Source organism: Emys orbicularis, chromosome 1 (genome assembly GCF_028017835.1).
Source record: "Emys orbicularis isolate rEmyOrb1 chromosome 1, rEmyOrb1.hap1, whole genome shotgun sequence".
In the NCBI taxonomy this organism is placed as follows: Eukaryota; Metazoa; Chordata; order Testudines; family Emydidae; genus Emys; species Emys orbicularis.
The window spans coordinates 224,682,414-224,708,055 of NC_088683.1; the positions used below are offsets into that span (position 1 = coordinate 224,682,414).

The 25,642-nt window shown below is 40.0% G+C and overlaps 1 protein-coding gene across 2 annotated transcripts in view; it reads right to left on the minus strand.

The window, feature by feature from the left end:
* PTCHD1 (patched domain containing 1) overlaps nucleotides 1-25,642 on the minus strand; it is a 43,870-nt gene that overhangs the window by 13,137 nt on the left and 5,091 nt on the right. The window contains exons 2-3 of one of the 2 annotated variants that reach the window (XM_065423252.1): nucleotides 15,679-15,705; nucleotides 15,045-15,513 (exon numbers count right to left, since the gene is read on the minus strand). In XM_065423252.1, coding sequence (XP_065279324.1) covers nucleotides 15,045-15,513; nucleotides 15,679-15,705 — 496 coding nt within the window. Of the gene's footprint in view, nucleotides 1-15,044; nucleotides 15,706-25,642 lie in introns of both variants that reach the window. The other variant, XM_065423251.1, reaches the window with a different exon arrangement.

Below are 25,642 nucleotides of genomic sequence, written 5' to 3' on the forward strand. Positions count from 1 at the left end.
CAGATTGTTGACTCATATTCAGTTTTCATCCATTATAGCCCCCCTCCCTTTTAGCAGTATTACCGCCTATCCAGTTATTCCTCATTTTGTAGTTGTGCATTTGATTTTTTTCCTTCCTAAGGGCAGTACTTTGCACTTGTCTTTATTGTATTTCATCTTCAGACCAATTCTCCAGTTTAAGGTCATTTTTAATTCTAATCCTGTTCTCCAAAGTGCTTGCAACCCCTGCCAGCTTGGCATCATGCACAATTTTTATAAACATACTCTGCACTCCATTATCCAAGTCATAAATGAAAATATTGAATAGTACCGGACCCTGGACTGACCCACGTGGAGCCCCACTAGATATGCCCTCCCAGTAGGACAGTGAGAGAGAACTACTCTTTGAGAATGGTCTTTCAACCAGTTGTGCACTCACCTTATAGTATTTGGATCTTTGGAACAGACATGCATGTGCCATTAGTCAAACTGCTTGATACATTACTTTATCTTGCACATTCATGGTGAAATTCACCAGCACAAACCTAATGTATCACTTAGGACCCACACAAGCCCTCAAAATACTTGATACAGCATTAAGGTGGTGAACAGGACTTGTGTGGGCCCTCTGTCCAAGGGTGGATTTCATCCTCCGTCATTTGGATGTTCCACATCAGACACAGAATATTTCACCCATCCTATGTTTCTGAAGAATGCACCTGTTTGGAAAGGCGGCATAGGGCCAACTTTCTGTTCTGGGGTGGAACACTTAATATTGGTCAGGCCATGCCCTTTTTGATTTATACTCTCCCAAACTTGCACAAAGAGGGGCTCTAGCAAATGCAACTCTTCCCCAATATTCCCTATGACGGAATAATAAACCAGGGTGAGTGGTGTTATCTTTCTAAAGATAAAGACCAAAATATTTATATAAATTACTATAATATAAACAATAGTGTTTTATCATGACAAACAAATAACATACACTTTAGGAAGTCTCTAAAAAGAACAAACTATGTTATCTGTAGTACCATTCAAACCAAAACCAAAATTACTGTCTAGATGTAAGTCTTTAGTATGTACAAACACATGCATATAAGCTATGTATACTTCATATCTATTGTCTCTCTACCCTGATCTATATAAGAGATAGAGGAATATGGAAAAGGAGAAATACGTGTAAAGTACTGGACTGAAATAAGAATAGCCATCCTGGGTCAGACCATTGGTTCATCTAGCCCAGTGTCCAGTCTCCAGCGGCCAGTACCAGAGCTTCAGGGGGAGTGTAGAGAACTGGGCAACTTTGGCAAGATCCACCCTATCTTCCCCTCCCGCTTTCTGGTAGTCAGAGGTTTAGGGTCACCTAAGCATGGGATTACATCCCTGACCATCTTGGCTAATAGCCATCGATGGAACAATCCTCCATTAATTTAACTAGTTCTTTTTTTTTAATGATCTAGTCACAATCTCTCTTCCTAGTTTTTACATGATCATGAGCAATAACAGCAGAAAAATATAATTTGATGGTTTCTATTTTATGTTTTAATCATTAAACTTTGAACACAACATATTTTAATCATGTCCACTTTAAAAAAAATCTCTATCCATATATTATGTTTCCCAATCAGTGTATGATGCAGCATACCAAATCCAATTAAAATAAATGGACAAAAGCTCCACATGTGGTGATTGTATAGGTATTATGACCCTGATCCAGCAAAGACATTTGCACATGGCTAACTTTATGCCCTAGTCCCATTGACTTCAATAGAGTCAAGAGACCTGATTGGGTAGACTGGGAGTTCGGAGGATGTTATTTTTGATGTGGGTTGGAATAGTTTCTTTTGGAGCTTTCATTTTTGGATACTGATCCAATGCAGTGTTTGTGTTTGTTATTATGACAGCAAAATGTCAGCACATTTTATAAATAGAAAAACATCTGAGAGACGAGTTTATTTTCAGAAGCACAGATAAGCAAGGCAAAATATGGTTCAAAATCTGTTTTTATTTAAATTGAATATTTAATCTGGTAGCAGAAAACCATTTGAGAGCCACTTTTTCCTACAGTTCAAATATTTGTCTTAACAAAATAATCCAATGCACTTCCATGTCAAAGGCTTGTTTTGGTGTTTAAACATCAGGATGTCAATTCTGTTTCAACTTGTGGATTACTCCACTCACTCTGAGAGAGAACTGGCTGAGGCAGAAATGTCAGATCATATGTTTCTTTTATCACATTGAAAAAGATTTGAATCTAAGTACTGTGCTGCTCTTTAGCTATATGCTTTTAGCTGTCTGGTTATTTATTTATGTATGACGATCCAAACTTTTTATATGCTTCTCTGAACTGAATCTGTGCTTAAAGTTTTTGGAGATTTGCTGATCACTAATAAATACTGGTCTACGCTTCAAAACCAACTTTTGGATTGATAGAGGGGAGATCTTCAAGGGCACAAAAGACAGCCAGGGGTCTAACTCACGTTGATTTTCAATAGGAGTTGGGGCATAATTGCCATTTGTGCCCTCGAAAATCTGGTCTTTCACATTGAAATGTGTGAAAAATGTGCAAACCCCCTCCAAACCACAGTTCTGTGGCTGAGTTCTTAGCTGAGGAGAGAGCTTGAAAGGAACAGAAAGAGAAATATTCTGTTTGGTTAACCACACAGCTGTTATGGATACAGAGAGGAAGAGGGGAGTATACTGTGGCTGCAGAGGATGGAGGATGGTGCAGGGGTTTGGACCACAGAATATCTAGGGATACTTTACCTTGCATGAGGAATGGGGTGAGTTGCATAGAATGTGAGAGACTTTAACCATGGTGCTGGGAAACATAAGGGGACCCTGGCACTGCAGACACACAGCAAAAGCATGCACAAAAAGTTTCCCTAGCATTCAGGTGCACCAAACCACGTTTAATCAAGAGAGAAGAGCTTTCAGCATGAATGCCAGCAGCTAGCGTAGGGCAGCAGGCACAAAGTAAGACAGACCTCCCAGACAGATTCCCATTGCTGTCATGTCACCATATGCAAAGCATTACCGGTTCTTCCTTCTATTCTACCCACTGAGATTCAAAGTACTGGAGATTAGCAAATGAAAGTTAAATAAAATAACAGTGTTAGGCAAGAGCAGACCTTCTCCATAGAGAATAAAATGAGTTTTCTTGACAGACCTTACATGAAATATATAAAACTGAAGCAACAGCAGTCAAAAAGAAAACGGAGGCCATCTCAAAATAATTTGTGTGTGTAACAGAAGAGCTAAATACCCCTGTTTGGGTACGGTACACAGGAATACCTAAGGGTGGAATGAGGCTGGGTGTATTTTAGTTTGGGCAAAATCTTAGGCATTGGGTTTTGGATCTGAATTCAGAAGCCAAAGCATCCTTGGTTCTGGGTTATGTTTTTTCTTTTTTGGATCCATGGTCTACTGGAAAATGGAGCATCTTAAACTCTTCCAACTTCCCCATTTGCTTCATAACACTGAAACCAATATAATTCAATAATGCGCTAAGTTTATCCCTTTAAATAATTTTTGCCCTGCGCCTAGGATAATGAATAGAATAGAACAGATTAACATAGAAAACAATACAGTAAACTGCCCTTAACATTGAAAAACTTCATAAAAACAGGAGACAGAGTAAATTTAGTGATGGGGAAACCTCAGGCTTAGAGATCAGCTTGGATACTTAGCTGAAATGTCCAAACTTACAGGCAACTCCCCGAACCTGCCATGGACCTCTGTCCCTACATAATTACCCTTGCCCCAACAGGCCTAGTCACAGACTCTCTTCCTTTGTCCCTCCCAGCACCTCGTGTGTCCTCTTCATGGAAGAGGTCTGATTGCCCAAAGATGACAGGCCTACACATACCTCACAGTTGTCTCTCATTTTGAGAAATGTCATTCACTTTAGGTCCAAAATGAGTTATATTCCATACAAATGTGGGGTCTCATTTTATTTTTGAAAATTATTTACAACAGGATCGTGAAACTGATGTTATGATGAGTTATTTACACTAAAGGAAGGAATCCCACAGCATTTATGTATGTTTCCGAAATAAATAATTTTATATGCCTCTCCTTTTGGGCCTTTGTCATATACTGCATCCTTGGGCTATGTCAGGTTGAGAAGAGAGATGGGCCTGCTCCCCTCTCTGGTATTTCAGGGACACATTCACTATCCTCCACAAGCCTGTTATGACACATGGGACTTTCTCTCTCACACACAGACCTGAGAAAAAGAGTCAAATTGGTTTCTGCTGACCCTCTTGAGCACACGAGACAGGCTCAGCCAATCAGCAAACATTAATATATGCCATGTAACCTCCCTTTCTGCCCAGGGACCAGCCCAGCTCAAAATTCAAAATGCATCACAAAACTTCCTCAAAATGTTCAGATTCTAGAAAGTTATTTTTAAAACAAAGTTGCATGCCCAACTCTGATTACATTTTTTCATGGACATGGAACATTTTTTCATGAAACATGGGAAAAAACTCCAGGAGATCAAAACCAGGTAGATTCTGACAATGTTTAATTTTGCCTCAAAGGTTGTATTCCTCAGTTGATGCCTATACCCATGCTAACTCAGCACACTGAGCCATCTCTGACATGTTTCACTTGGGACAAGGATATGTATCTGAGTACAATGTACTCTTGCTTCCTGACCTTTTATAGGGGAAAGCACAGTTCTTGCTACACTAATATTTGCTGTGGATCTCACCACAGTTCGTTAGCTATGTATTTTCTTTGCACTTGAAGAGAGCTGGGAGAACATGGCATAAAATGTTTGGGAACTATTTGTATTTTTAAATACATTCTTTTCAAATGTTAGTGCCTCCTTTGCATTTGCTTTCCTCACTGGACTGGAGGCAGAAGATCAGTTGGTAGGCGGAATGGAGGGAGGGAGAGCAGCAGTTGTTTGGGGAAGATGGGTGATCAATTACCAGTGGGTGTGGGGTAGAGGATGAATTTGTTTGGAGATCTGTGGGGACAAAGAATAGGTTGAATGGGCATGGCTGTGGGGGGGATTTATGCTCATCTAATCAAAGGACTAGAAATATTGCTTCAGGACTGATGGGGAGGGATTGCGGAAGATGGATTGGAGGGCAGAGAATTTGTTAAAGTGATTGAGGGGGAAAGGATGGATTGGAAGAGGAATATGATTGGGGTAGGTAGGGAATCAATTGATTAGGGAGCAGGGAGATGAGAGAAGCAGAAAAATCAATTGGAGACAGAATGCAGTTGGATCAGATTGGATTGGAAGGGCAGAGGAGGGACTGAGGGGTTCAGAGGATGGATATTGATGAAGATGTGGGCAGAAGATGCATTGGGGCTAAGCAGGGATGGGATGGGCAGAGGACAGGCTGGGGGACTGATTAGGGGTCTGAGGAGGCAGATATTGTATTCAGAGATGTAGTAAGGGCAGAAGATGGATCAGGGTAAAGAACTGTTCAGGGCCAGAGCATTCACTGGAGAGACGAGGGGAAAGGGTATGGATTGTGGGCAGAGTAGCAATTTTAGAAGTTTAGGGGGCAGAGGATGGATTGTTGAGGCTGGGGTTTGTTGAAGTTAGATTGGGGGCAGATGACTGAGCTGGTGGAGAATGGGAAAGAAATGGAAGGTGAAGTCAAGAAAGAGATGGGAGCCTAAGCAAAGGCGGAGAAAAACAGCAAAAATGATGAATACAGGGTTGAAGTGGGAGCTGGAAGACAGAACATGGAGGGACAGTAAACAGGATACAGAGAGAAGAGTGGAAGCAAGGGAAAACAAACCTCGGAAGGATAAAGGGATGTGGGAGTGAAGATTGTGGGAAAGTGAGAACAGGAATGAATGAGATGGAAGGGGAAGAGGCGGAGGGACAGAAACTTGGGGAGACACCCATGGAGAGGGGAGATAAAGTTCTCCTTAGGAGAAACAGACAAGGAAGAGAGACAGGCTGATAGAGAAGGAAAGAAAGCTGAGTGGAAAGAATAAAAACAAGGGAGACAGTAAGCTTCTCATTTTTATTAATTTATGACAAAGATTGGTGGCAAAATACTCTACAAAGTCAAACATTTGTGTGTATTGTACCTTTAAATGTGGAATGAAGGAAATTTGGGAGTGCTGTTCAGGCACTAATGTTTCTGTATGTAAAACTAATGCTGACAGAGGGTTTTAAAAGAATATATTAATATTTTTTGTGTCTGATGGAGAATATGATGAGTGCTTTTAGAGCCTGGGATATTTTTGAGCATGGTTACATTTTAACAGAATGCAGTTCACCACTAAGTAGTTTACTTCAGAGTTCCAGAGAAATGGCAGGTAGACTACAGATGCTCCCCGGGTTACACAAATTCGCACTTACGGAAAAAGTTCCATAAGCCAGAAATAGGATTTTTGAGTTACGGAAATTTTTGTGTAACGTACGGGTATACATTTCCGACTTACGCAAAATTCGAGTTACACAAGGCTTTCTGGAACGGAACGATTGCGTAAGTCGGGGGGGTGTCTGTACTTGTTTGTTGAAATCTTAGTCTAAAATCTTCCAAAGTGCAGGAAATTGCACTTGGTATTTCAAGCTATGCTTGGAAGGGCCACCTGAACCTCCACTGCTCTTCACATTTTTCTTGCCACTCCATAGTCTCCCTGGTTTTGTTTAGTTACACACAGGCTTGAGCATCTTTAGACCTTTAGAGTCCCTTTCATTTCCATTTTTTGCTTTCGCATTCTGTCCTTGTCCCTCTCTCCTTCAAACACAGCCAATTCCTACCCTGTTTTTTTAACCCCACATTTCCCTTCTCCTGATCACAATGCTCACGTCAATCTGGCCATCAACATAATTCCCTATCTTCCTTTTCTTGACTTCATATAGCCCCTTGTCCCATCTCTATCTGCTTCTTCCAGATGTCAATGAGCCCACAGACTTTCCAACTCCTTCTCTTCTAGTCCAAACCTTACCTGGCTGATATTTAAGAAAAGGGTCTCTGGTCTGACATTTTGTTTGATGGGTTCTGTCTGGTCACTCTGCTAAAATTTCACGTTTTAGGCCTTTAGCTGCCATGTGAACTACCTTCTCCTCTGAACCTAAGGAAGTTTGAGAAGTTGCATATTTTGAAGATTGCTGCTGGCTCAGCAGAGATTCCTCAACTTGCTGAGACTGCAAAGAATGTTTTGACAAAGTAAAGAGGCTTGTAGAGGACTGTGAGTGTTGGCACTGCACTTATCTGTATTTTATCAAACTTAGCAAAATGTTTGATCAGTTTACGGATGGCTGAAAGTTCAGGCCATTTTTATTTCTGATCAACTGTTTTTTCCATGCCTATTTTAATGCGTTAGTGCACTTTTAAATCAGAAGCTAAATATAAGCCAGTGGAACATTTACTGCATCTTTCCCCATATTTGGCAATGTCTGACATCCCACAATTATTTTACATGGATGCTTCTTTCAGTGAATGTGGTCGTTTAAAAGAGCTGAATCTTCTTGAACAAACTGTACAGTTTTTCTAAAGGAATAACAGACTGCCTTTTTGAAATAGAAAGACCAACACTGAAAATTTAATTTCAGTTGTTTAAGATCAATGTGTCATTATAGCTGTATGATATAACATGTCGACTGTCTCATGAGCACAGCTTATTTTTAAATGGTTTGATATGTAACACACAATGCTTTTGAGGAAGTGGATATACTTTTAAGGATCAGGAATCATTAAATGACACTTACTAGATATGGTGATCCACGGTATTTCGATACAACACTTTGGCCTGGGTCCAGATAACAAACACCCCAAAACTTTGGTTGGGGAAGCTATGGTGAATCAAAATCTGGATCTCTGCTTTGCAGTTCATGCCCACCTATATAATTTGTTTAATCTAATAATGAAGAATTTGATTTGTCATTACGTACTTCTGGAGTTTAAAAGTGTATAGGCCCTGATTTAGCAAAGTATTATTCAAGTATCTAACTTTAAGCATTTAAATAATTCTATTCCTGTTTATCAAAGCATTTATGCCCATACTTAAGTGTGCTGATGATTTGGGGCCATAATGTTTAAATTATTCAGCGATATTCTGCTCCCACTTACATTCAGGCAAGTCATGGAAGCCACTGGGGTTGCACAGACGTAACAGATCAGAATTTCGTTCATTGATTTTTTTTAAAGAATTTTTTTTTGCAAGGAACACCTTTAAGAACATAAGAATGGCCATACTGGGTCAGACCAAAGGTCCATCTAGCCCTGTATTCTGTCTTCCGACAGTGGCCAATGCCAGGTGTCCCAGAGGGAATGAACAGAACAGGTAATCATCAAGTGATCCATCCCCTGTCACTCATTCCCAGCTTCTGGCAAACAGAGGCTAGGGACACCATCCCTACCCATCCTGGCTAATAGCCATTGTTGGAACTATCCTCCATGAATTTATCTAGTTCTTTTTTGAACCCTGTTATAATCTTGGCCTTCACAACATCCTCTGGCAAGGAGTTCCACAGGTTGACTGTGCGTTGTGTAAAAAAATATTTCATTTTGTTTGTTTTAAACCTGCTGCTGATTAATTTCATTTGGAGGCCCCTAGTTCTTGTGTTATGAGAAGGAGTAAGTAACACTTCCTTATTTACTTTCTCCACACCAGTCATGATTTTATAGACCTCTATCATATCCCCCCTTAGTTGTCTCTTTTCCAAGCTGAAAAGTCCCAGTTTTATTAGTCTCTCCTCATACAGCAGCCATTCCATACCCCTAATATTTTTTGTTGCCCTTTTCTGAACCTTTTCCAATTCCAATATATCTTTTTTGAGATGGGGCGACCACATCTGCACACAGTATTCAAGATGTGGCCGTACCATGGATTTATATAGAGGCAATATGATATTTTCTGTCTTCTTATCTATCCCTTTCTTAATGATTCCCAACATTCTGTTAGCTTTTTTGACTGCCAGTGCACATTGAGTGGATGTTTTCAGAGAACTATCCATAATGACTCCAAGATCTTTTTCTTGAGTGGTAACAGCTAATTTAGACCCCATCATTTTATATGTATAGTTGGGATTATGTTTTCCAATGTGCATTACTTTGCATTTATCAACACTGAATTTCATCTGCCATTTTGTTGTCCAGTCACCCAGTTTTGAGATCCTCTTGTAGCTCTTCACAGTCTGCCTGGGACTTAACTATCTTGAGTAGTTTTGTATCATCTGCAAATTTTGCCACCTCACTGTTTACCCCTTTTTCCAGATCATGCATGAATATGTTAAATAGGACTTGGCACAGTACAGACCCCTGTGGGACACCACTATTTACCTCTCTCCAGTCTGAAAACTGACCATTTATTTCTACCCTTTGTTTCCTATCTTTTAACCAGTTACCAATCCATGAGAGAACCTTACCTCTTATCCCATGATTGCTTACTTTGCTTAAGAGCCTGGTGAGAGACCTTGTAAAAGGCTTTCTGAAAATCTAAGTACACTATATCCACTGGATTCCCCATTGTCCACATGCTTGCAGACCCCCTAAAAGAATTATAGTAGATTGGTGAGGCATAAGTTCCCTTTACAAATACCATGTTGACTCTTCCCCAACAAATTATGTTCATCTATGTGTCTGACAATTTTGTTCTTTACTATAGTTTCAACCAGTTTGCCTGGTACTGGTCAGGCTTACTGCCCTGTAATTGCTGTGGTCACATCTGGAGCCCTTTTTAAAAATTGGTGTCACATTAGCTATCCTCTAGTCATTTGGTACAGAAGCAGATTTAAATGATAGGTTACAGCAGGGGTCGGCAACGTTTGGCACGCGGCTCGCCAGGGTAAGCATCCTGGCGGGCCGGGCCAGTTTTATTTACCTGCTGACGCGGCAGGTTCGGCCGATCGCGGCCCCCCACTGGCCGCAGTTCGCCGTCCTGGGCCAATGGGGGCGGCGAGAAGCCGCGGCCAGCACATCGCTCGCCCGCGCCGCTTCTCGCCGCCCCCATTGGCCCGGGACAGCGAACCGCGGCCAGTGGGGGCCACGATCGGCCGAACCTGCCGCGTCAGCAGGTAAATAAAACTGGCCCGGCCCGCCAGGATGCTTACCCTGGCGAGCCGCGTGCCGAACATTGCCGACCCCTGGGTTACAGACTACAGTTAGTAGTTCTGCAATTTCACATTTGAGTTTCTTCAGAACTCTTGGGTAAATACCATCTGGTCCTGGTGATTTATTACTGTTTAGTTTATCAATTTGTTCCAAAGCCTCCTCTAATGACACCTCAATCTGGGACAGTTCCTCAGATTTGTCACCTAAAAAAAATGGCTCAGGTTTGGGAATCTCCCTCACATACTCAACTGTGAAGACTGATGCAAAGAATTCATTTAGTATCTCTGCAATGGCCTTATCGTCGTTGAGTGCTCCTTTAGCATCTTGATCGTCCAGTGGCTCCACTGGTTGTTTAGCAGGCTTCCTGCTTCTGATGTACTTAAACATGTTTTTGGTATTACTTTTTGAGTCTTTGGCTAGCTGTACTTCAAATTCTTTTTTGGCCTTCCTAATTATATTTTTATACTTCATTTGCCAGAGTTTATACTCCTTTCTATTTTCCTCACTAGGATTTAACTTCTACTTTTTAAAGGATGCCTTTTTGCCGCTCACTGCTTCTTTTACTTTGTTGTTTAGCCACAGTGGCTCTTTTTTGATTCTCTTACTATGTTTTTTAATTTGGGGTGTACACTTAGGTCGAGACTCTATTATGGCATCTTTCCATGCAGCTTGCAGGGATTTCACTTTTGGCGCTGTACCTTTTAACTTCTGTTTCACTAACCTCCTCATTTTTGTGTCGTTCCCCTTTCTGAAATTAAATGCTACAGTGTTGGGCTGCTGTGGTGTTTTCCCCACCACAGGGATGTTAAATTGAATTATATTATGGTCACTATTACCAAGCGGTCCAACTATATTCACTTCTTGGACCTGATCCTGTGCTCCACTTAGGACTAAATCAAGAATTGTCTCTCCTGTTGTGGGTTCCAGGACTGGCTGCTCCAAGAAGCAGTCATTTAACTAAGAGCTGTGCAAAATGTTCACAGTGAAAACAAAGATTGTTGCAAAAATTCCCATATTTAGCTCAATGGCTGAGACAGCACCTCGCCGGTGCCGTATAAGATTCCAACCTTTGCAGCTCTTCCTGTCCTCTCTGTCCCTAAAACCTCATTTGTATATGGTGAGAGTAGAACCCTGCCCTTTTGGGACCAGGTGGAGAGGCTCCTGCTGTACTACTGACTAGTGCTGAATCTCACTGAATAGCATATCTCAGAAGCCTGTTGGTTTCAATGACTTTATTTGATTTCTGCTTTGTTTTAATAAGCAATTGATGAATCCTAATTGTGGTAAAGAAGCCTGTCCACAACATAAAAGCCATCACCACAATCAAGACTTAGTGAGGCAAAGAATTCAATAAATACAGAAACTGAAGCTACCTTTTCTGCGCTACAGATTGTTCACTGTAGGAGGGGATTGAGGCCGACACGAGGTAAATAATTAAGAGGAGGATCTGTCAATAATCTATTAAAAATAGTACACAATTAATTGAATACTATGTTTTGCACATATATTGCCTGAATTATCAGTAAAAACAATGAGGAATACTTGTGGCACCTTAGAAGGCAACTCCCATCTTTTCATGTGCTGTATTTTTATACCTGCCTACTGTATTTTCCACTCCATGCATCTGATGAAGTGGGTTATAGCCCACGAAAGCTTATGCCCAAATAAATTTGTTAGTCTCTAAGGTGCCACTGGACTCCTCATTGTTTTTGCTGATACAGACTAACACGGCTACCACTCTGAAACCTAAATTATCAGTGTGGCTGTATGTAACTGGGAAAATCATCTAAAAACATTCAGTGAATAACTGGACAAATATTGTGAAATGTTATGAATAAATTATTTGAGAAATATTATTTGACCAGCTGTAGTTGATCACAGTGGTGGCATAGTGGCAGCTGTGTAAGATCAGGATTTGAATCAGGAATAAGTATTTTTTTCTGTCAACTTTTTGCTTGTAGTCATGAGATCATAGATTCATAGATTCCAAGGCCAGAAGGGAACACTGTGATCATCTAGTCTGACCTTCTGTATATCACAGAAGGCCACAGAACTTCCCCAAAATAATTCTTAGAGTAGATCTTTTAGAAAAAACATCCAATCTTGATTTAAAAACTGTCAGTGATAGAGAATACACCATGACCCTTGGTAAATTGTTCCAATGGTTAATTTCCTCACTGCTAAAAAATTGTACCTTATTTCCAGTCTGAATTTCTCTAGCTTCAATTTCCAGTCACTGGATCGTGTTACACCTTTCTCTGCTAGATTGAAGAGCCCATTATGAAATATTTTTTCTCCAAGTATATACTTAGAGACTGAAATCAAGTCACCCCTTAGCCTTCTTTCTCTTCGTTCAACTAAATTGATTGAGCTCTTTCAGTCTATCACTATAAGGCATGTTTTCTAATCCTTTAATCATTCTCGTGGCTCTCTGAAACCCTCTCTAATTTCTCAACATCTTTCTTGAATTGTAGGCACCAGAACTAGACACAGTATTCCACCAGTGCCAAATACAGAGGCAAAATAACCTCTCTACTCCTACTTGAGATTTCCCTGTTTATGCATCCCAGGATCGCGCTAGCTCTTTTGGCCACTGTTACTGTGGGAACCCATGTTCAGCTAAGAAAACATGGGTAAGTAGTAGATACCACACTAAACCACAGACCAGAAATCCTATATTCTCTGAAGGTCAGTAAATCTAGGGTCTGATCTAGTCCTTGTTGAAGTTAAATGAGAGTATCTCCATTGACTACAATCAATGTTAGATTGCACCTCTAGCTTTCAGTTACCTAGTGGGAGACTTTATTTTTTAAATGTATATATGTGAAATATTTGTTGAAATCTGTGCAGAATCTTTCTATGTCCTGCTTCACTTTGCTGTCAAAAGAAAAAAAAATGTGTTTCCAATTGTCCACTTGATTAAATCAGTTCTCATTAAAAAATGTACATCTGTCCTTCATGTCCATGTCTGATTTTCAAGAGTTTATATTAATCCATGCAAAGCATATGGAGGATTCAAGTGAAATGGGCTATTAGGTTCTGGCAGTTATTTAAAGTTTAATTACTTGCTAGAAACTCACTCCTAAAAAAATAGTAATACACTTGAATTAAAAAATAATTTTGGTCTATAGTGTTTGGCAATCAAAGGAGATCTAGAGTTAAACTATATTAGCTCACCCACCTTATCTTTCAAATATCCTGCAACCAACTCAGCTACAAAAACACTGCATTCAAACTTACCATAGTTAACTTTGTGCCCCCTCCCCCGACCCCCATAAGAAGTGCAGATCGCAGCATATTCATTTGCCAATTAATTAAAAATGTGAAAGGCTGTCTTTAAGCAGTGTGAGTTTTGATCCCTTAATCTAGCTAACATTTTATATTTCAAAGTCACTCCATGCAAAATACTTTCATTTCTATGGATGGACTTTTAGATTTAATTTCTGCAGTGAATATTCTCTTTATAACACACACAGAAAAACAGGATATTTTGCATAATCTCCTTAGTTTGATCAAGGCGTTTTTAGATTACATAAAGTAAAATATAAGAAAACAAGGCAGATGGCTAGCCTCCCTTTGATTGAAAATTCCTGCAAGATATTTCCTTTTGATCATGTTACATTTTATTTTAATTTTTTGGATGTGATTTGAAAATCAGAATTACATGCTGCCTCTGATGTGACATTTGAGGGTCGGCTTTCTGTTTACTTACTTTCCACTACGTATATTCTGCACCTAAATGGCTGCTTTATAAAATGTAACATCCTTTTAATTAAACATGTCAGGAGCACAAGTATATTATATGCAGATCATAGTGGGCCTAGTTTTGAATATAAAACAAACCTACTGAAACATGTAACATCACTACATGATGTGACTTAGTAATTGGAGATCCACTTGTGCTGAAAATGTGTAGTACTGCACACTGATTTTCAGCTGGGAAAACTGTTATCAAATCAATGCATGAGGTATTCTTCACAAATGAATAATGTTGTGAACAAGGACATATCAGACACCTGCAGTGTACAAAGTTTTTCTACCATTCATGAACTAAATGCAAAAGCAAACGGAATGAGCTTTCCAGCTATCTTTTTATGTCCACTAGTGAAGTCCTCTGCCTGCTTTGATATAGTGCCAAGTTTCCCCAAAAATGTGCCTAATCAAAAGCCCCCGGAAGTCAATAAAAGTCTTTCCACTGACTTCAGATCAGGTACAATCTGACTCTCCTTGTCTTGATACCCAAAAAATTATGGTGGGTGAGTGGAGTATAAAAATAGAGACAGACAGAAATCCTGGTGGTAATGCCACCAGCCCCGAGGTCTGCACAGGACAATCTTCATAGTCTGTCAATACTTCAATCATTTGCAGGGCTTGATGCTGAATGGTGTGAGCTGGCCTGGTCAGCAAGAGCCAGAGCTCTGCAACTTAGCAGTGCATATTGCTACTTAAACTGTCTTGGCAAATTCATTTTTCAAGTGAAATGCCACAAAGAAACTGCCTACTACTGCATTTATTCCCTAAACAGACTGATTAAAATATAAGCCCATGATAAAACAACAGTGTGTACTCAAGGGGAGTACAGTTATTGTTCTGTAAATGAAAAGTGCCCCTTTTATTTACCAAGGCAGCTGATATTTTAATTTCACAGAAGGGACCTGTGCAAAGGTTTCCTTATAAAGCTGAGTACCAAAAAACATAATCAAATTTCCACAGAGAAGCTGCTATTGGTTTCCCTCTCTTGCATAACATACTTCACTAGCACAAACTTGTCTCTATCTACCACATGAGCAGAATGTCATACCAAATGGTGCTACAGAACAATCAAGTCCCTGTGGAGTTTTTTTAATGTCCATAAGCATTATTATTACAAATACCAGATGAATTCATGATGAGGATAAGTACACTGCAGTTTCACAGTGAATGGGTACGGGGATTCATGCAGTGATGCTTGGCTTCTTTTCTGCTGCCCATGAAATACGTCAAAGAACCAGAAACCCCCACAAAAAAATAGAATGAGATAATTACCTAACATGATGAAGGGAATTCCCAGGAAGGTGGAATTGTATTTCCCACCAGTCAGATTGATGATTCCAGCTGCAGTCAGAGTGGCTAAGCTCACCGTTAACAACCCTAAAAGGCCAAGCCAAGGTTTGCTGCGGACACAATCCTGCATAGAACAGCAGAGTATGGCCAAAGTGACCACAAGGACCAGGCCTGTGGTCAGGTAACGTTCTGACACCCTGCTCGTCTTCTGGAAATCCTCCCTCAGCGAAGACGAAGTGAAGGGATACATTTTGACTTTCCTGTTGGATTTCTGGAAAAGTTCGACAGTGTCACAAAAGATGGATTCCCACTTTTCTGCTACCATGTCATTCAGAGAGTTGATCGCCTGCAAGTAGTAGGTGAGCTGGATGGCTTCTGCAGACTTCACCCGATCTTTGCTGTGCACGGTAACCCCGCCAAGCTGGTGCCCGTTATACACTTCCCTGCCATCCTTTAAGTGAGTGATTGGATATGTGATAACAAAATTAGTTCGATTAGAAGATCGAGCAGACTTTAGCTCCTCCAGTACATGCACTATGTCATCCACTATGCAAGTCTTGTCATTATTCAGGATACATATATGGGCAAATGTGTAATTGAAACCAGGTCTTTGAACTTGGATCCTGGTCACAGCTGAGTGTAACTGTAAGGGGGAGAAAAATCACACACATTATTCATCAGTTAACTGTGCACCATAGCAGGTAGAATGACAGCAGCTTTGTCATCTCAGTCCATTTCCTATTTAATCTCTGCAACAAAAAAAACATTTCTAATTGCTACAATATTAATAGTAAGCACATTATAAAAATGCAAAACATGCATTAAAGTACTGATATTTCCCCCCAATGTCCTTTACTCATAACTCAATTATGTTTTGACTTCTATAAATGCTAGGTGCACCTGCTGTTCACCCTCTCCCAAAACAAAATATCATTCCAATAAACCAGAATGCTTCATTTCCAAGTGAAGCAAAAGGGACAGCTACAGACCAACCACATTATGGCAATGTAATAACAATCAGGATTGCTAAATGACCACTGCATCAGACAACTATCAGGAATGCAGTACAGAAAAGCAACATGACGGGTCATTTCAATGTGCCACTAGGGTGAGGTGTAGTAGGCCCTGTTGATTGGTAGTGGAAGGGTTAACCCTTTCTCAGGACAAAGGAAAGATCACAGCTGCATGTCCTAAGTGCCAGGATTGTCAGGATAGCATGACCAAGCGATCTGGCATTAATTGAACAGTAGTCCTATCCACCCAAACTACAGCAAACAGTTGAGATGATAAGGGAGGCTAAAAACAGAAGTTAGAGCCTCCTGGAAGAACATATTAGCTGGCAAAACCTTTTACTTTAGGAGTTGCTGGTTGGGGCCTGCTATCATTACAGTTGTATCCCAGCTCCTTTTCCGAGGTGCTTGTATCCTTCTGAAGCGTACTGTTTAGGCTGAAAGTTTCCATGGTTAATCTCTGACCAAAAGTGAATTGTTCTGGAAAATGTGAGCAAAAAAGGCTGTTATTTTTGAAAGAGGAAAAGAGTGGAAAAATTGCACTGTCCCCATGGGAAAAATAAAATAAAATCTTGTGACTTCTTTTGAACCAGCTTCCAGTTAAAACAGGTGCAGTTAGAAGGTTGAAATTTGGTAGGGGAATAGCCTTAAGTATAGTGAAGGCCCATTCGGTATTCTGGTGAAAAAATGTTTTAACTTGGCCGTGTTAGGACGCTTTGCAAACTATATTGTTTATTTTGCATATGGTTCCCTGATAAGCTTATAGAGCCAGATCTTCAGCACCAGTTAAGTCCTCTTTGTGCTGCTGTAGTGGTGTAAAGGGTACTTAAACCTGCCTTAAGGAGGCAAGATTCCATGAGAAGCCAGCCGTACGATAGCCACTCTTTACACAGGGTATGGGAGTGGCTTGGGCTAGAATGTCATATACTCTGACAATCCTGGCTGACAGAGCCACTCTTTGAGGGCCATCATCGGCTGGTGCAAGTTAGAAAAGTGCTGAGGCTGCTCTAACTTGCACCAGGAGCTGGCTTGGCCTTTGGCAGCTGCCAAAATCAGAAAGGTAGAAAGGTGTCCTTCCCTTCCTCTCCTGGTGCACTGCTCCGGCTCACTGGGGATCTAGCTCAAAGTGCTACACTCCATAGGCCCCTGAATTACTCTGAAATGATCAAACATGGAATCTGATCAAAGGGACCCCTTGGCTTCTTGAAGTGTAGGGTAGTAAACATGGGGCTGGGAGCCAGAATATCTCAAGTTCAATTTCCATCCCTTTTTCTGACTGGTTTTAATAATTCAATATACTTCCCAATCCCTGTTTTGTGAAGGGTCACAACACTCCTTGCATGAGGCCAACAATATCTTTATTGACATTTTTCAGATGGGTTAATCGAGGCACAAAGCTGACTTAACTTGACCAGGATCACTTGGTGTGTGGCAGAGCTGTGAACAGAACCAGATTATAGATCCATGTCTCATTCATTCGAGTACAGTTCCTCTCAGAAAAAAAGGATCCAGTCTTGTGTGGGTATAGCCTATAAAAGCTGTCTACTCATGCTTGCTTGACCACATTTGCCATTTTTGAGATCTATAGATGGAAAAGCCCTCTGTAGGTGCAAAGTGTTCTCATTAGGTCAACTTTAAAGACAGGAAAACTGACATATGGAAAAGCTCAATGACTTGCTTGTAAGGTGCAGGGGTTTGGCAGTAAATCAAAAGATCTTGGTTCTCATGATTCTTTGGTGTTGGGAAAGTCTCTTGTTTCCTCCTCTGTAAAGCAGGGATATTAACACATATTTACTGATGAGTTGAGAGATTGAATTAGAAATGTCTCTAATTTTTTTTAAATGACGAGTAATTATAATCTGACCTGCTGCTTGGCAGGACAGAAAGCACTGTCCTGGGGAAGAAAAACATCCCTTCCTCTTTATATTAGATGTGCTGCTATCTACGGAATCCCGAGGGAGTGGGAGATTCTCAGTTTATACAGACAGTGAAGGGACTGAATTGAGGCAATATTTAGCACACACGTTTTCTGTAGAAGAAAAACTGTGATTGAAAAAGAAAATGAGAGAAGGTACCCACAATAACAATGGAGCTTGCAGGCTCTGGTGGTGGAGATGGATTAGCTGTCTAAACACCGTGGGTGAAATCCTGGCTCTCTGGAAGTCACTGGAAGCCCTTGACTTCAGGGTAGCCAGAATTTCACCATATTTGTAGAAAAATGCACATACCATGTATTATTTATTTTACCAGCGATCTGATTATCTTGTAATTATCTTACATAGTCCAGTACCGGGATAAATCTAGTTGAAATTGTCTGCAATTCTTATGATGATATAAACAATATGTGTAAGAAGATACAAAATTCCTGCCCATTGAACTTGTTTGTCTTGCAATTATGTGGCTTGTTTCACTTGCATTTGAGTAGCTTTAATTTTCTGTAAAATTATAGAGCAATATTGACAATGTGAAGCTAGGTTGGGAAAAGGAAATGAACCAACAAACCTCTCCAGAGGATTGGAAGGATATAATGTTAACCAGAGTGAGCAGGCTAAGTTCTCCCTCATGGAGAGATTACAAATAGGAATTTGTGATTAAAGATTTTTGCACAACAGTCCTGCAAAACAAAATAGAAATCTTCACAGGAGGGAATGTCTTCTGAGACTGTCCCAAGTTGAAAGGCTTCTGCTCTGTTAGAAAACTAATGCAACAGTTATTTCAGGGATATATCCCTCAACTTCATGTTGTTATGGTGTTAGGGAAGTGTTTTGATTTACTGAAATCAAATGTAGATATCTGTTTAGAGTTTTTGTGGTAGCAGCCAGTAAATATATTTCATCAACTATTTTTGTAAAAACAAATGCCATTTATAGAAGTGTAGCTGACAAGAATAAAAGATTTTTAAAAATTGAATTATTTGCTGCCTGCATTAGATTAGCAACTGATATCTTTGCGGAAGGATGCACAGAGTAGGATGCTGCAATTTAACCCCCCAAACAATGATAATATATATTATTTTTAATATAGATTTTAAAATAATATATATAATATATAATTTAAAATAATACGTTATTTACTCTCTGTATCTACTTACCTATTCTGCCTCAACTCTGCTGAATTTCCTTTGCTTGTATGTCTGAAATCTTCTCTTATTTAGGTTAGAAAATAATTTGTACTGCCAACAATTCTGTTTATCTTTACTAAAAAGCTAGTAGCTAAACATGGTATTTGAAATACTCATGCTCCCTGGAGGCCATCATTTCTGATTCAGAGACCAGATCATATCATGTAGTATGGTCTTTTCTCTGCTGTACTGGCAGAGCAAATGGGCTACAATGCTGGCTTAGCCAGACAGATGGGATAGGAGAAGGCTCAAGTAATCTGGAGATGGCTATTGGTCTTCCCCACTCTGCCAGCATAGGGAACGTGCCAGGGATGCATCAGGGAAGGAAAGGGAGCAACCAGAGTGCACTGTGCTCTGGCAGTCCCTGGATAATATAACGGCCCTTGAAGGTTGTTACAAGATGGTGCAATTTAGAGCAGCGCTGAGGCTGCTCTAAATTGTGCCAAGAGCCAAATTGGCCCCTACCTGGCCTAGAATCAGCGATGGGTGAAAAAGTGGTGTAAAACCACCTTTCCCTTCATATCCTCCCCACCCCCTACATGCACTGAGCACTGTTTCAGCCATAAAGAAGGTTGACTCACACCTTCATCCTGGAAGCAGATACATTCAGTACCCTGCAGTTTACTATGTGCTGTTTTCAGAACAGATCTTACAAACTAAACCACTCTTGCTTGTGTGTGAATACTAAGGAACACTCGGGAAAAGTTTGATTTGGTGCAGCAGCATCCTAGAATATCTCCCTCTCCACACTGATCCATCAGCCTGTGTGTCAGTTGGCTGCTGCCCTCTTCCCCAGAGATAGTTGTAGTTCCATGGCTCTCCTTATATGAAGGCATTTTAGGAACTTGATTGTTAGATTTGCATTGAATTTTTCATTTAGAGCAGAAATCCAACCTCTTTGTTTTGTAGGATATAGAATATGTAAAGTGCTTTGTGCTGAAAGGTGCTATTAATTTAAATGATTTCACTATATACAACTTCATTTGAACACGGTATATTATGACATCCCTTTGGAAAAGTGTTTAGTTTAGCGAATAGTAGTGACTACTGTTTAACTGGGACAGCATTAGCATAAATTTAGACATTGCAAAGTAGTTTAATGGTGAGTAATAAGGATTTAAAAAGATGTGACATTTGAAGCTCGGACTAAGGATGGGTCAGACAGTCTTCTTTATTCCTAATCAGTTTTCCCATCCCTAATTGTCTAATACCTAGAAAGGGAGAACAGAAGTAATATGAATATAATCCGCACAAATATTTTTTTATCCGAGATCCTCAAAGGGCCAGTAGTGCCGGTTTGTCATGGCGTACAGGTTTCTGAGTTAACTAACAGTGTAACTTTAGAACCCAGTATATAGCTGGTGCAGGAAAGCACTGTGCATGAGAATTGTATAGTATCACTTCAGCCATGATAGCATGCTGGTTTTGCTCTTGTACCTGAAAGTGCACCTGTCACAAATTAAATAATAATTGACACCCTTCTAGTCTTCTTGCTTAGAGGGACATTGTCAACTGAAATTCACATTCCCAGTCCCCCCACATTTCTGCTCCCCAAGACCTATAGGTAGTCAAAGGGAAATAGAATGTAAGGCTTCTATAACTTACATTAGGGCAGGGGCTGGGCAGGGCACGAATTCATAGATTCCAAGGCCAGAAGGGACCACTGTGATCATCTAGGTCCCTGCATAGCTCCAAATATGGGAAATGCAAAGGTAGTTTAAAGTTATGTTTGGCTCCCAGTCCCCCCATATCTGCCTCAAGTGCAGGAATGGAGTAACTGAGAATAAGGACCTTTCTCTACAGTCAGTTTCACTGTTCTGATGATGGTGAAGTCCTTCTCCAGGAACTGCAAGAGGGCATTAACCAGTAGCATCAGTGACAGCAACGCTGGAACTGAAAGCAAAGAGGCAGCAGTCAGGGGTGTACTCAGGAGAAAAGGGAGAGTTTGGTTTTGCTCTTATGCCCATTCAGAAGACCCTTTTCAACTCAGAAAGGGGAAAAATCTCCCCCCCCTTTTAAAAAAGGAACTTTCCGATATAGAAGTCTGCACCTACTATGTAAATGGGGCTCTATCAAAAGATATATTTTTAAAAGTCAAGTTAGCAATGTCCCTTTAAAGTAAACAAATTATATTCCAGATGAAAGGGTTGAAACTGCTGATTCATTTGCAAAATGATGCATTCCAAGAAATTCTGTAAAACCATACTATGCAACATGGTACTGTGATCAAAGCCATGGCTGAACAGCACAGGGAAAGCAGCTGAAGAACCACAGATAGTCCTGTGTCTGTTACAGGTTTTAAGGCTGGTATAAATTTACTTCCAGGCAAATGAGTTACCAAAAATCAACTGGACTCTTAAGGCCTAATTCAACTCCCATTAAAGAGACTCTGACTTTAATGGAGTCAGATTATTAAAACTAAGCATGTGTAAAACTAGCCAGACATAATTTAGATAGTGGCAATGCATGAACTGTACTTTATCTGATTCACACAATGCTTGCAGCTTGCTTTCCGATATGGGTTTCAAAAATGTATTTGTTTTTGGTTTTGTTTTCAAATTATGATGTGTAATATTTTATGGGTGGCAATACATGGCACCACACTGGATTATGATGTGTCACTTGACCTATGATAGATAAATAGCTAGCTAAATAAAATTAGTTAGATGGATATATTTTCCTCCTATAACATGAGCAATTTGACAAATATAGGGACATATGTTGTTATGAGAGTCTGATCTTTGCGATGTCATATCACAAATATATTTTTTACTGTAATTTGTTTAGTCTCTAAATGCCAGGATCAATGGGCATCTGATGGTCAGTATTGGAGATGACCTTACATGTTGCCAACTCCTGCAATTGTATTGTGATTTTCACAATATTTGGTGTTTCTTTTAAAGCCCAAGCTCCTGAAGTCATGTTGATTATTTGATCATCTCAACTTTCATAAAAAAAAAAAACCAAAAAACATATACCTTCCTGGCTGTGGAGCAAAGCTTAAAACCCAGAAGGCAAATAAAGAACTCCAAATGTATTATTGTTTACAATCTCATGATTTTTTGAATGCTTGCGGTTGGCAACACTACTTAAGCCTATAGTTTCATTGTAAATTAAAGTTGCCTTTGTCTGGTTTATTTTGTTGGTAATTTTTATGGGTAACTTGTGCCAATGGAAAGGAAAAAGAGGAAGAAACCTCTACTGAACTACTGTAAAGTTCTTCTGTTTTTCTATGATCTCCATCTATTTTTGCATAGTGCTTTTTGATTGAATATTTTCAGAAGATTGTCCCAGTAAAGAGGAATGCATCCATCTGAATTAAGTGAGAGAACAGATTTACACAGCTCTCTTAATTTACAGGGGGAAATACCTTGCATATTGTACAAATATGGACAGAAATGAGCCCTGAATCTTCAGCAATGTTTTAAATAAAGGTTCTTCATTATAAAAACATGAACACATGAAGGATGAAGGGGAAAGACGTGTAACTGTGCCATAAACATTTCATAATGGGCCAGATTCTGCTCTCAGCCTCACTTTTGTGTGTCTAGAGTAACAGTGTACACCGGTGGTTCTCAAACTTTTTTACTGGTGACCCCTTTCACATCACAAGCCTCTGAGTGCAACCCCCCCAAAAATTAAACACACTTTTAAATATATTTAACACCATTATAAATGCTGGAGGCAAGTGAGGTTTGGGGTGGAGGCTGACGGCTCGCGACCCCCCCAGGTAATGACCTCGTGACCCCCCTGAGGGGTCCCGACCCCCAGTTTGAGAACCCCTGGTTCCACTGTGATGGAAAGCAGTGTCTTGCACAAGAACTTCCAGCATGCATTTGTAACCTGCATACAAAGCAGATGGATGAAACCAACAGACCATAACAGTTCATAAGGAAACACTAAAGACTAAAAGGCAATTCACCTGTAACTTAAGAATATGCAATAAACAAACAGTATGGGATACTGGACTATATATATTCACCCAGACTGTAAAGTCTCTGAATGAGACATTACAATTAATTAAATACACCTCTACTCCGATATAACGCGACCTGATATAACACGAATTCGAATATAACGCGGTAAAGCAGTCTTCGGGGGGGGGGGGGGGGGGAGGCTGCGCACTCCAGCGGATCAAAGCAAGTTCGATATAACGCGGTTTCACCTATAGTGCGGTAAGCTTTTTTGGCTCCCGAGGACAGCGTTATATCGGGGTAGAGGTAGGTGTAAATCATGTTTTCACCAGCAGTATTTGTAATCTGCACAAAACATGGGGGGGGAGGGGGGAGCAGAATATTTGTCCCAAACTACTAAACAATTTTCAATGTAATTAAAATCCTTCAGTGATTTTCAAAATACAGAAAGTTACTTAAGTTACTATTATTTACATTAAGAACTGAGTATTAGCAGGAATGTGTGCTTTTCCACTATACATATTTCCATCCATTTTCCTAGTGGCTCCACATCCAAGGAGACTGCTATGCATCATTTTCTTTTCTAATCTAATATGATCTTCATTTCAACCAATGTCATGACAATTCAGTTTGAATGTGTGTTACATTGAGCTGAACATGCTTCATTTTGGCTACCCTGTTTCAGATCCTGTTGCTCCAACAGGCACCTGGGGCAGAGCCAAGGTAGATCCCTGTTTGGAGCATCTGAAAGAAGAACATTTGTGCTGCAGCTAAGATAAAATGCTGCAATTTTAACACTCAGGTGGGAAGATTTAGGTCCTCCCCCCCCCAATTCTTATTCTAATTCTTGAGTCATTATTAAGGTAGGCTGGCAACTTGGTATGTGCCTTTATATATGGCAAGTGCCCAAATAAAACTGTCTTTCTGTTTGGGAAAGGAGTCAGTCACAAGCTGTAAAGTCACCAATGATCATTTTAATTCAAACTTTGGTCCGTGTCATCTCCTCCGCTGGAAGAGGAGCATTACTCAAAGTTCTGTGCCTTTGAAGCCACTCAGTTCCTAAGGCATCATGCTGTTGAGGTTGTGCCATGATGTTTGCCATCCCACGGAAGGGATAAGTGGCTGCTGTTGAAAATCATCAAAAGGGCCAAAGGAGGAGTGCAGAGGGGACCTCTTTAAGGCAAAGAGTACCTGGAGGAGCTATTGTGAAGTGGTGAGAGAAGGGGATACTGGGGCACATGTGTGGGAGTAAATTAGAGGTCTTTGTGAATTAAAGGCAGCAAGGAAATTTATGGTTCCTAGTACAGACAGATCTGCTTCTGACACAAAGTAAAATCTATTTCCCCATGCTAATTTCCCCCCCTACTGTTACTCACACCTTTTTGTCAACTGTTGGAAATGGGCCATCCTGATTATCACTACAAAAGTTTTTTTCTCCTGCTGATTATAGCCCACCTTAACTGATTACTCTCGTTATAGTTAGTATGGCAACACCCATTTTTTCATGTCCTCTGTGTATATATATCTTCCTACTGTATTTTCCACTGCATGCATCCGATGAAGTGGGTTTTAGCCCACGAAAGCTTATGCTCAAATACATTTGTTAGTCTCTAAGGTGCCACAAGTACTCCTTGTTCTTTTCACACACAGAAGTCACTGTAAGTTAAATGCTGACATTGATGTTTCTGCACTTGTATTTCCATGCTGTTCTTGTACCATGTTCCTATGTATTTTTCTTTCTCACCTGGCTGTGCCCAGATCTTACCTGCAGCTCTTAATTCCACTCTGTTTTTGCATAAGGCACATTTTAACCTCATGACATTGTGCTGTTATGACAAATGTCTTGCACTTCCACTTCTTTCATATATTTTCCTCTTACATTAGGATTCTTTCCTTCTTTCTTCAGCCTTTTCCGAAAGGCATGATTTGGCCCTTTATTTTCAACTCACTACACAGTTTGTCCATGGTTAGAACTGTTTTTCAACTTTTGGGCAAAATAGTTAAAATTTGCTATATACATACCTATGCAGTGTCATATAGCTATATTTCTTGTACGTTTGTGTGTGTTTGTATTAGTAAAAGTAACTAACTATAGCTAAGAGGTGGCTAAGATGTCAAAAATGGGTACCTAAAATTACGCTCCAAAATCCTAGCGGCCTTATTTTCAGAAGTGCTGAGCAACCAGCAGCCCCCACTGACTTTCAAAAATGATTTCCTATATATGCAGTATATCTATAAGATAATGATTAAAGATAACGCAAACATGGGAGCGTAACGGAATTATTTTCCCCATGAGTTTCACCATCTGTAGAAACTATCCATCCAGAATGTGAATGAGGAAATTGTAGAAAATATTATCTACCATATGCAGATGTGATGTTTACTGACATATGAAATAATTAAATAACAAGCTATTAAAGAAACAACAACCAAATAACAATGGGGAGTACAATGGTACAAAAACCCTGCAATTAAACTGTTTATTAATCAGTAGGAGCTATGAATTTCAGAAATAAATATTTTATCCCAATTTTT